Source organism: Chiloscyllium plagiosum, unplaced genomic scaffold (genome assembly GCF_037043375.1).
Source record: "Chiloscyllium plagiosum isolate Xiang-an unplaced genomic scaffold, Cpla_swu_hap1 HiC_scaffold_9, whole genome shotgun sequence".
In the NCBI taxonomy this organism is placed as follows: Eukaryota; Metazoa; Chordata; class Chondrichthyes; order Orectolobiformes; family Hemiscylliidae; genus Chiloscyllium; species Chiloscyllium plagiosum.
The window spans coordinates 21,902,951-21,916,076 of NW_028270147.1; the positions used below are offsets into that span (position 1 = coordinate 21,902,951).

General features: G+C 41.5%; 1 protein-coding gene across 1 annotated transcript in view; it reads left to right on the forward strand.

Moving 5' to 3' along the window:
- The first annotated feature begins 2,997 nt into the window (after positions 1 to 2,997).
- Positions 2,998 to 13,126, forward strand: part of LOC122554183 (scinderin-like) — a 44,890-nt gene continuing 34,761 nt past the window's right edge. Inside the window, exons 1-3 of the mRNA XM_043698821.2 lie at positions 2,998 to 3,152; positions 9,766 to 9,949; positions 10,054 to 10,208. Coding sequence (XP_043554756.1) covers positions 9,769 to 9,949; positions 10,054 to 10,208 — 336 coding nt within the window. The 5' untranslated portion in view covers positions 2,998 to 3,152; positions 9,766 to 9,768. The remainder of the gene's footprint in view (positions 3,153 to 9,765; positions 9,950 to 10,053; positions 10,209 to 13,126) is intronic.

Here is a 13,126-nt window from a genome sequence, read left to right on the forward strand (position 1 = left end):
TTGTCAAGTGCTAAGCCATGGGCCTGACTGAGTCAGTGAGTCTTTTCACTGCACTGCTGGAACAAGAGTTGCCACTCTCCCATGCCATCTCGCCTTCACCGACACCGTCGCCACCATGTGCCCTCACTGAACCTCGCCAATGCACCAGCCCAACCTTACCTCCAGCACCTTTGGCATGAATTCTTGACAGAAGCATTTGTTAGTCGTCCTTTATATTCTTTGCCAGCTTACATTGATATTCCCTTTGCCGTTTAGAGAGTTATAGACTCATACAGCATGGAAACAGACCCTTCAGTCCAACCCAGTGCATGCCGACCCTAATCACAAACTAAATTAGTCCCACCTGCCTGTGCTTGGCCCATATCCTTCCAAACCTTTCCTAGTCATGTACTTATCCAAATGTCTTTTAAACATTGTAACTGTACCCACATCCACCACTTCCCCCGAAAGTTCATTCCACATAAAAACCACTCGCTTTGTAAAAAACATTGCCCCCACGTCTTCTCTAAATCATTGTCCTCTCAACTTAAAAATATGCCTCCTACTCTTGAAATCCCCAATCCTAGGGAAAAGACACCTGCCATTCACCTTATCTATGCTCCTCATGGTTTCATGTGCTCTATAAGGTCACCATCAAACTCTTACGTTCCAGGGAAAAACATCCCAGTCTATCCAGCCTCTCCTTTTAACTCAAACTCTCCATCCCTGGCAACATTGCGGTAAATCTTTTCTGAACCCTGTCTAGCTTAATGATTTCATATTATGACAGTCATTTGTTTGCTAAATGCCAGATAGAAACATTACAATCTCAGCTGGGAAGGAAGAAGACAAGACACTTTAATAAAAACACTTTCTCATATTTTGTATCCCAGGACAATGATGCCCAACTGGATGTTAAGCTTGTGTAAAAGATTTATTTTGGTTATATTGAGCAATTATATATTGTACTGCATATTTTTCACAGAGGATTTTGCAGTCAAAGCCATAATACTGATGAGGAAGGCCTTTCAATGCAATTAGGTTCACTTACTCAGAAAGCTAACCAAAAGTTAAAATTAAAACAACAGAAATAGAAATTGTTGGAAGAACTGTGGGGAGAGAAACCGAGTTAATGTTTCAAGTTCAATGACTCTTCTTCAGAACAGTATTACCAACTGTCAAAATTAGATTAGGTTAGATTCCCTACAGTGTGGAAACAGGCCCTTCGGCCCAACCAGTCCACACCGACCCTCTGAAGAGTAACCCACCCAGACCCATTTCCCTCTGACTAATGCACCTAACACTATGGGCAATTTAGCATGGCCAATTCACCTGACCTGCACACCTTTGGACCATGGGAGGAAACCCACGCAACATGATAAAATTATGCCTAACTTTCAGACTAACTTCATGTAACGTTCTATTCAAAAGTCTTCCGCTACGGAGGTCCTGCTCTCTGGAATTGTCTCTGTCTTCCTTCTTCAGACCCTTCCTTAAAACCATTTGTTTGGCTTTGCTCGACTTCCTCTTGGCTGGGATTCTTTTTCTTGATTTCTGGCCTCCACAAAACACCTGGGGACATTTAGTTGGCTGCCAGAGATGCTAAATCAATGCAGCTTGATGCTGTACTTTGAGAGTTACTTGAATCATGGTCAACACATTGCAATACATTCTACAGAATGAAATCTTTAGCACTGGCAATTTCAGAGACAGTTTTGACAGAAAAAATATTAGATCAGTGAGGGGCATTTAACATAGGAACGTAGGAATTAGGTGCAGGAGTGGGCAATTTATCCCTTTGAGCCTACTCTGCCATTTAACATGATCGTGGCTGATCTTATCTTGGTCTCAAATCCACTTTCCCGCCCGCTCCCCATAGCCTTTTATCCTGCTTTTCACCAGAAACCTATCCCCTTTAGCATTTTCTATACTTCAATCAGATCCGCTCACATCCCCTCCCCCCCTCACATTCTTCTGAACTCCAGTGAATACAAGCCCAAACTCTTCAAGGGCTTCTCATATGACAGCTGTTTCATCCCTGGAATCAGTGAACCCCATCTGAACTTCCTACAATGTCGTCACATTGGACACATCAAAACTGGACACAATAGTCCAGATGTAGTCTCACCAACACCTTATATAATTGTCAGTAAAAACTTTAAAAACTACTGATGCTATAAATCAGAAACAACAGGTATTGCGGGAAAAACTCAATAGGACAGGCACCATCTGTAGATTGAAATCAGAGTTAATGTTTTGGGCTGAGTGATTGTTCTGAGGAAGGGTCACTCGATGCAAAATCTTAGCTCCAATTTCTCTCCACAGATGCTGCCAGACCTGCTGAGCTTTTCTTGCATTACCTGTTTTTGTTATGTAATTGGAACAACACTTTTTTTAGTTTTATAATCTGGTCCTTTTGCAATAAATGCCAGGATTCCATTTGCCTGTCTTATTCAGTGCTGCACCTGCATCTCCATTTGCTGTGATTCATGCACAAGGACACCCAGATCCCACTGCACTGACCCACTTTAAATGTATTGTCATTTAAATAATAGTTTGCCTTTATATTAATAAGCTCGCACTTATCCACATTATACACCATCTGCCAGATTCTGGTTCATTCTCTTATTCTATCAATATCCATCTGCAAACTTTTCATCACCGCCTGATTTCCTCACCTATTTTAGTATCATCCACGAATTTTGCCATTCTACTGTCTGTTCCTGTTTGCAGGTCATTTAGATAAATATTTCATATTTATTCATGCAAATATTTTTAAATCTAAATATCATTTGTAATAAAAATAGAAAGTGTTGGGGTTGGGGGGACAGAATCTCACCAGCTCTGGCAGCATCTGCGGAGCGAGGAAGAGTTAACTATTCGAGTTCAATGACTTCCCTTCAGAACCCTGAAATGCGATTAAAATATCAGTAGCCTTGCTTTAATATTTTTGCTTTGGTTTTATTATGTGCTTGCAGCGAGCTGCCATTCAGGAGGAGTGCTGGGAATTAACATACTACAATTTAGAAAAAAAATAGCTAAACCTAGGCCAATAGAATCGCAGTTATGATTACCACACCCTTTGGATAAAGACTGGAGTAAAAGCGAAGCGGAGCAGTCTGCAATTCAGCACCTCACTCCCGGATTCAAGTTCACACCTCGCTTCCCTCTTGGTAAGTGCACTTTCACCGATTTTACTTATGCTGCCTTGTGTCTTTATTCATTCCGATAAAATAGATCTTGTCAATTTCCATCGATTTCCTGAAAGCTCTTTGCTTCCCAAGTGGGATCAATTACAGTAAATGTCAAGAAAAAAGTGCATTCGATCAGCAGTGATTGGGAAAAGATTTGAAACTTCACTTAATGCAGTAAAGGTTTCAGTTTAGGACAGTGAATGTGGCACATCTGCCGAATGGTTTTGCAGAACTCTACAGCTGTTCATGCAACATCCACACCCTTCTGTAAAATCAACATCGCTTTTAAAAAAAATGGCCCCCGCGGTCCTAATGTCAGACTCAGAAATGTCTGAGACTTTTACTCTCCTTGTAGTTGGGGCGCTGGTGAGAGTGAGGGGGGGGGGGGGGGTGTGAACTGTGATTGACTACAACGCTGCAGGAACATCTTCAGCATCTCCATTTTGAAGGTTTCTCGGAAAACTTTCTGGAGCCAGCGCGGTAGGTTTGTGGTTGCTGTGTTTAGTAGCGGAGGCTGACAGAATACAAGGAGCCTGGAACTGGCTATAAAGCGGATAGACTGTAACTCAATGCAGCAATCAACTAACTCAGTGGAACTTACAGCAGACTGTCCCCAAGTACAGACTGTAATACAGTGCAGGCTGTATTGGACGAATGGTGTAGACATAAACACACTTTTGACTGGTTCTCCGATTGCATGTGAGTGCAGACTGTAACAAATTAAGTGCAGGCTGTAACAGACTGCTGAATTTCAGCATCGACAGTACTTTGTTTTCCTCTACATTACATTCTAGGCTGTAACTCCGTGAGAGCTTTAACAGCCTGTACTCTAATGTAGATGAAAGCAAAATACTGTCATTGCTGGAATTCTGAAATAAAAATGAAGTGCTGAAGAAAGTCAGCAACCGACAACATTTGTGGGGAGAGAAACAGCGAAACGTTTCGAATTAAGTGTGACTTTTCTGGGAGTTGAGAATTATTTTGGGTTTCCAGCATCTGCAACATTTTGCTTTTGAGTGTTGAAATTACTGCAACTTCTCTTCCAGGTATGCCCATCTTAAAGAAGCCCCTGCGTTTATAGAGTCATAGAGATGTACAGCACGGAAACGGACCCTTCGGTCCAACCTGTCCATGCCAACCAGATATCCCCACCCAAACTCCAAAGCGATTTCCTTATTAACCCCGTTCACTATTATTGCTTTCCATTGGCCTCTTGATACTGTATTTGACAAAGTAACAAAATACAGGCTGTTGCAGACAGCAACTAAGTACAGGCTGTAACCGATTAACAGTGCAGATTGTAATAGACTGTAATGTGCAGCAGGCTGTAACAGACGAACACTGCAGACTGTAATATGAAACAGGCTGTAACAGACTAATAATGCAGATTGTAACAGACTGTAATGTGAAGCAGGCTGTAACAGACTAACAGTGCAGACTGTAATAGACTGTAATATGAAGCAGGCTTTAACAGACTAATAATGCAGACTGTAATAGACTTAATATGAAGCAAGCTGTAACAGACTAAACTGCAGACTGTAATAGACTGTAATGTGAAGCAGGCTGTAACAGACTAACAGTGCAGACTGTAATAAACTGGAATGTGAAGGAGGCTGTAACAGACTAACAGTGCATACTGTAATAGACTGTAATATGAAGCAGGCTGTAACAGATTAATAATGCAGACTGTAATAGACTGTAATATGAAGCAGGCTGTAACAGACTAACAGTGCAGATTGTAATATGAAGCAGGCTGTAACAGACTAATAATGCAGATTGTAATAGACTGTAATGTGAAGCAGGCTGTAACAGACTAACAGTGCATACTGTAATAGACTGTAATATGAAGCAGGCTGTAACACACTAATAATGCAGACTAACAGACTAATAATGCAGACTGTAATGTGAAGCAGGCTGTAACATACTAATAATGCAGACTGTAATAGACTTCAGTGTGAAGCAGGCTGTAACGGACTAACAATGCATATTGTAATAGTCTGTAATGTGAAGCAGGCTGTAACTGATTAACAGTTCATACTGTAATAGACTGTAATACGAAGCAGGCTGTAACAGACTAACAGTGCAGACTGTAATAGACTGTAATGTGAAGCAGGCTGTAACAGACTAACACTGCAGACTGTAATAGACTGTAATGTGAAGCAGGCTGTAACAGACTAACAGTGCAGACTGTAATGTGAAGCAGGTTGTAACAGACTAACAGTGCATACTGTAATAGACTGTAATGTGAAGCAGGCTGTAATGGGCTAACAGTGCATACTGTAATGACTGTAATGTGAAGCAGGCTGTAACAGATTAACAATGCAGTCTGTAATAGACTGTAATGTGATGCAGGCTGTAATAGACTAACAGTGCAGACTGTAATATGAAGCAGGCTGTAACACACTAATAATGCAGACTGTAACAGACTAATAATGCAGACTGTAATAGGAGGCAGGCTGGAACAGCACAAACTGTGATAGACTTTAATGTGAAGCAAGTTGTAAGAGACTAATAATGCAGACTGTAATAGACTGTAATAGGAGGGAGGCTGTAACAGTTCTGTCACCACACTATAGGAAGGATGTGGAGAAGGTGCAGAGGAGGTTTACTGGAAGGTTGCCTGATTTGGAGTGTATTAGCTATAAGGAGGTTCGATGAACTTGGATTGTTTTTCCCTCGAGTGTCTGAGGCTGAGAGGTGACCTGAGAGAAGAGTATAAATTTATGAGAGTTTTGGATAGAGTGGATAGTCAGAGTTATTTTTCCAGGGTGGAAATGTCAAATGGGAGGGGGAATAGGTTTTAAGGTGAGAGGGAGAAAGTCTTAAAGATGTTTGAGGCCAGCTTTTTTGACACAGAGGATGCTAGGTTCTTGGAACACACTACCAGTGGATTAGTTTAGACTGGCACCATGGTCAGTACATACATGGTGGGCCGAAGGGTCTTTCTTCTGCTGTGTAACAGACCTTTCTAGTTCAGGCGGTAAGAGACTGACTTGGTGCAGGTTGTAATAGACCGTACTACGACACAGAGTGTAACCACAGTGGGGTGGGAGTAACCAGGAACTGCCGCCTGGTTACTCCCGATCGCTGATCCCGATCACTTTGGGTTCTGTTGATTTGTAAATCTTAAGGATGTGGCGTTGCATGGGTTAATGAATCCGGAGTGTTGTCACTGTCAGCGTTGATTGGATTTTAATGCCTTCTTTTCCCCTTAAAGTAGTGTTTTTATTTCTAACGGAGTAGAAGTATAAGTCGCAAAAGTCTGAGTGATGAGGGAAAAGTATAGATATTTGAGTTCCAGGTTAGTACCGTGGTGACAATCGCATGTAATCCTACGCTGTTGGCTGTCAGCAGGATGTGGGCTAGGTCCATTCCGGTATAAACCTCTTCCGTTCCTTATTCCTTCCTCTATTTGCGCACTCGCTTGCATCTCTTGATTTGAAGAGTGCTGTGCCTCCTGTTCAGGGTGTTTATTGGCAATGCCCTGCTACTCTCCTGTGCCCAGTATTAGGTACTGGGAGTAACTGGGCTGGGCTGGGCTGGCAGCCGGGGGGGGGGGGCGGGTGGAGTTTGGGAAGCAAACGCCTCCAGTTTCATACCTACTATTGGTCCTTCTAGGTGAACAACAAAATCCCAATTAATACCAAACCCTGCAATCACTGATCTAAAACCAGGGTCAATTCAAACCACTAGTACGAAGCTGCAGAAGACATTGATGTTAACTTTCAGAATAATGCTGCTTCCCTGAATTACATTGTCCTATTCCCCATATTGTTTAATTTCCCACTTTCCAGCAACAAGCTAAAACACTTGTAAAAAATTCGGTAATAGACAGATTAGGTTAGATTAGATTCACTACAGTGTGGAACCAGGCCCTTTGGCCCAACTAGTCCACACTGACCCTCTGAAGAGTAGCCTACCCAGACCCATTTCCCTCTGACTAATGCACCTAGCACTATGGGCAATTTAGAATGGCCAATTCACCTGACCTGCACATCTTTGGACCATGGGAGGAAACCCACACAGACACAGGGAGAATGTGCAAACTCCACACAGACAGTCACCTGAGGCTGGAATCGAACCTGGGAACGTGGTGCTGTGAGGCAACAGTGCTAACTACTGAGTCACCTGTGCCACCCTATTAAAAAATGACCCCAATCCCTGGCTTAGGATGATTCAACAATTATTGTTACAATGAATTCCACATTTCAACCAACTGAAATGATAAGATTTCTTTTTAACTCCTCATTTGGATTATCTTCCTGCCCTGAGTACTGTCAGTAAATTATCATTATTTGCAACTTAAAATCCTTTAGACTTTTGTAGACTATCCTTAGCCTATTCCCACAAACCTCTCCTTTCAAAGTTAATGCAAATTGCATGCAACTTCCTGGAAGATCATTTATGACCCATCATTATTGTAATAGCACACACCATATGTTTCACAACAAAACAGAGAAAACAGGCACAGGAGGAGAGGCCATTCAGCCCTTTGAGCCTGCTGCGTCCTTCAGTGTGGTCATGGCTGATCCTGTATCTCAAATGTCATATTTCTGCTTTCCCTCCATACACTTTAATATCTAAAAAAACTCATTAACCTCTTTCAGTGACCCAGCCTCCACAGCGTTCTGTGGGAGCAAATTCTGCAAGTTGACCACCTGCTAAGAGATGTTTCCTCATCTCAGTCATAAGTTGCCTCCCCTGTATCCTGAGGTTGTAAGCCCTGGTTTTAGATTCCCCAATCAGGGAAAGCAGCCTCCCTGCAACTAGTTTCAGTCAAAACCCCTCTTAGTCTTCCAAACTCTAGTGAGTACAGGCTCAGTCCAACCAATCTTTCTTTATGGAACAGATCTTCCATCCTCAATATCAGTTTAGTGAACATCCGTTGCACTCCCTCTATAGTTAGTGAACCAAAACTGCACACAATACTCTCACCAAAGCCCTGTGTAACTGCACTAGGTCGTCCCTCCCTCTGAAATCCAATCCTCTTGCAATGAAGGCGAACATATCATTTGCCTTCCTCATTTCTTGCTGTAATTCCCTGTCTACTTTCACTGAATCACGTATAAGGACATCCAGCTCCCTTTATGCATCCACATTTCCCAAACAAGCAGTCCCTGGGTTGCGAATGTATTCTGTTCTTCAATCCATTCACAAATTAATTTGTACACAAGTTAGAACACGCAGGTCAATATAAAATAGTGATTTGTAAGTACAGGAACTGTTTGTAGTTTGGACCTTTAAAATTACAGCACTGTTTGGGATCACGTTCATAAGTACATTCGTAAGTATGGAAATCAGATCCCCTGTGTATCACCATTTAAATCCTACTCTGCCTTTCTGTTTCCACTGAAGTGTAAAAATGCACGTTGGTACACTATTTTGCATCTGCCCCGTGTTTACCCACACGCTCAAGTTGTCTAGATCATCCGTAAGCTACCTTGCATCCTCCCTACACAACCCCACCTAGTTTTAGTAAATTGGCAAAGTAAACACTCCGCTGGAATTCAAACATCGAATGCCTTAGCAGCACCTAGAATTCTAACATGCTACTCATTGTGCCGCTGTTAAAACATAATTTATTCCCCAGAAGATTCAGTAAAATGTCAAACTGATTGGGAGGGATAAATTCTCAAAACTTTTGTATTTCTAAAGTCAATTTAAATTCGACTTTAAATAATTGAGAAAGAAATGCATGAAAAACCAGAGGAGTGGCCATTACTTTCCAAATATACCAAAATGCTAGTGAGGTTTTATTTCTGTTTTTAAAAATCTTAAAAGATTTGTTCGTAGAAGTAGTCTTGATAAACCTACCAACGTGAGTGTCAAGCACAAGTTGGAATAGTCGAAGAGTTAGTTATTAAACAACTTTCTCAGGGAATTGAGAATTCACCTTTTAAGTGGTTACATGTCTTGTAATGGATAAGCTTTACAGTGATCTCAGAGGATTAACCTTCTCTTTGTCCTGACAAGATACCATTTTCTTGATCAGCTTGGAATCAAATCAGTGCCAGAGTGGCACTGTATTAAGATATTTATTGGACCATCTGGTCTCAGTCTCTTTCAAGCAATAGAGAACTAAATTAAGACATTCAAATTGAATCATAAATTTAACACTGGGACATAGGGTGGGGCAATTCTGCAGTGCCATAAGTGCAAAAGATTGTTTTTAACCTCATGAATATCCAAATTTTGTAACCATTTTGTTCTCACTCATTTTAAAGTCTTGACTTTTTTTTACTGGAATAGGTTCTAATTTTTGTTTCAGATTTATTACCAAAGCCCTCATCTGTTTTTAGTTAATTCTTTCCTGTGGGTAAATTACAAAAAGATGCTGGCATTTACTGAGTGTCTGTACTGCTCCAGATAGTCGCTCCATTGTAAAATGGAGGATATAGAAAGCCACTGCATTTCACAGATGATTTGGGTCATTGCCAATCTATCTTGAATCTTATTACATGTACTGATGTTTCTTTGAAATTGTCCACAGACAAAAACAAAATTTAAACCTCAGCATTCTGTTTGTTGTCCTTGCTTATTGCTGATGTAAATCCCCAGTTATCCACGAGCCAGTCTCCTTTACTCCCCACAGATAATGGCTTTTCACAAGGCCTTTGAGAATGCTGGCAAAACGCCTGGGCTGACCGTGTGGAGGATTGAGAAAATGAATCCTGTCCTCGTTCCTGAAAATCTCCATGGGAGTTTTTACACGGGCGATGTCTACATTGTATTCTATACAACTCCAGATTTTAACTATAATGTCCATCTCTGGTTAGGTAAGTCTATGTTCATATTTGCATGCGGATTTTAATGCAATATTGATGAAAGCAGTTTGTTTTAAGTATTTTAGGCTGATATTTGATTAAATACTTTCTTCCAGGAAAAGAGTGCAGTCAAGATGAATCTGGATCTGGTGCCATTTTGTGTACTCAACTGGATGACTGTCTCGGTGGCAAACCTAAACAGTATAGAGATGTACAAGGCAGTGAGTCCAACATGTTCGTGGGCTATTTTAAAAATGGACTTGTATACAAGGTAATGTAGACAATAAACATGACCTTTATGGACTCAAAACAGAAATTGCTAGAAAAGCTCATCACATCTGGCAGCATCTGTGGAGACAAATCAGAGTTAATGAGCAGCATGGTGGCTGAGTGGTTAGCACTGCGGCCTCATGGTGATAGGGACTCAGGTTTGATTCCAGCCTCAGGTGACTGTCTGTGTGGAGTTTGCACATTCTCCCTGTGTCTGAGTAGATTTTGTCCCACAGTCCAAAGATGTAAAGGTTAGGTTGATTGGCCAAGCTAAATAAGACCATAAGACATAGGAGTGGAAGTAAGGCCATTCAGCCCATCGGGTCCACTCTACCATTTACTCATGGCTGATGGGCGTTTTAATTTCACTTACCCACACTCTCTCCGTAGCCCTTAATTCCTTGCGAGATCAAGAATTTATCAATCTCTGCCTTGAAGACACCCAATGTCCTGGCCTCCACTGCACTCCATGGCAATGAATTCCACAGGACCACCACTCTCTGGCTGAAGAAATGTCTCCTCATTTCCACTCTAAATTGACCCCTTATAATTTTAAAACTGTGCCCATAGGTCCTAATCTCCCCGCCTGATGGAAACATCCCAGCGTCCACCCTTTCCATGCCATGCATTATCTTGTAAGTTTCTATTAGATCTCCCCTCAACCTTCTTAACTCTAATGAACACAATCCCAGGATCCTCAGCCGTTCATCATATGCTAGGCCTATCACTCCAGGGATCATCCATGTGAATCTCCGCTGGACACGCTCCAATGCCAGTATGTCCTTCCTGAGGTGTGGGGCCTAAAATTGGACACAGTATTCTAAATGGGGCCTAACTAGAGCTTTATAATGTCTCAGAAGCACGTCACTGCTTTTATGTTCCGACCCTCTTGTGATAAATGACAACATTACATTTGCTTTCTTAATCACGGACTCAACCTGCAAATCGACCTTTAGAGAATCCTGGACTAGCACTCCCAGATCCCTTTGTACTTCGGCTTAATGAATTTTTTCACTGTTTAAAAAATAGTCCATGCCTGTATTCTTATTTCCAAAGTGCAAAACTCACATTTGCTCACATTGAATTTCATCAGCCATTTCTTGGACCACTCTCCTAAACTGTCTAAATCTTTCTGCAGCCTCCCCACCTCCTCAGTACTCCCTGCCTGTCTGCCTAACTTCGTATCATCAGTGAACTTTGCCAGAATGCCCCCAGTCTCTTTATCCAGATCATTAATATACAAATTGAACAGCTGCGGCTCCAACACTGAGCCTTGCAGGACCCCACTTGTCACCAGCTGCCATTCCGAACAAGAACCTTTTTTCCCAACTCTCCGCCTTCTGTCAGACAGCCAATCCCTAATCCGTGCCAGTAGCTCGAACATTTACTCAACAGCCTCCCGTGAGGCACTTTATCAAAGGCCTTTTGGAAGTCTAGATAGACAACATCCACTGGGTTTCCCTGGTCTAACCTACTTGTTACCTCTTCAAAGAATTTTAACAGGTACACAACCTCCCCTTCCACTGTGAAGACTGATACAAAGTACTATTAAGTTCTTCAGCTATTTCCTTATCTCTCAGCACTAGCCTTGCTGCATCAATTTGGAGCACCCAATTTCTACTTTTGCCTCTCACTTGTTTTTTGTGTATTGAAAGAAACTTTTACTATCATTTCTAATATTGCTGGCTAGCTTACCTTCATATTTGATCCTCTCCTTTCTTATTTCTCTCTTTATTATCCTCTGTTTGTGTTTGCAGACTTCCCAATCTTCTGATTTCCCAGTGCTCGTGGCCACTTTATAGGCTCTCTATTTTTCTTTGATACATTTCCTGACTTCCTTTGTCAGCCATGGCTGTCTAATCCCTCCTCGGAATTTTTTTTTTCTTTAGGGATGAACCTCTGTACTGTGTCATAGATTCTTTTGTGTGGATTTTTTCAAATTTCTAGACCATACAAAATTCAATCAGTTCCTAATTTTGGCCGGTTAATGAGCATTTAAATTTCAATTGTAGCTTTTAGATCTGTCTAACTGGCTGTGACGAAGAGTCATTAAAGCAGCTGAATGATAGACCAGGAGGCACTATTTAAACAATTCAGGGACTTGTGGTGTGGTAACCTCACTAAATCTGCTCCAGGAGCTCCAGCCTCAAAAGCTAAAGATGGTAGAAATCTGAAAGAATCACAGAGAATGCTGGAGAAATTCTGCACACCTGGCATATGTGGAGCAAGGAACAAAGTTAATGTTTCAAGCCCAGAATGTCTCATCTTTCAATATGTCCTCAAGAAGAATCATTCTGGACTTGAAATGTTAATTCTGTTCCTCTCTCTACAGAAATTGCCAGACCTTTTGACTTTTTCTAGCATTCTTAGAGTTTGTTTCAGATGTCCAGGATTTTGTTTTGAATACAACTCAGGAGCAATCTTATATGAAGCATTCTTTCACTCCATGTCCTGGCATGTAACTTGCATAACAATGGTTTATCAAGTGAAATTCTCTCAGGAGAATTTAAGATATGCACATGTAAAAAAATAATTAAAATGTCACAGAAGCTGGAAATTTGAATCAGAAACAAAATGAGTTAAAGAAACTCAGCAGGTCTGGCAGCATCTGTGGAGAGACCATTAAGCCATAAGATGTAGGAGCAAAAGGAGGGCATAGAACATAAACATTACAGCGCAGTACAAGCCCTTCAGCCCTCGATGTTGTACTGATCTGTGAAACCAATCTGAAGCCCATCTAACCTACACTATTCCATCATCATCCATATATTTATCCAATGGCAATTAAAAGCCCTTACAGTTGGTGAGTCTACTACTGTTACTGGCAGGGCACTTCACACCCATACTATTCTGAGTAAAGAACCTGCCTCTGAAATCTGTCCTATATCTACCCGCCTCAATTTAAAGCTGCGTGCTCTC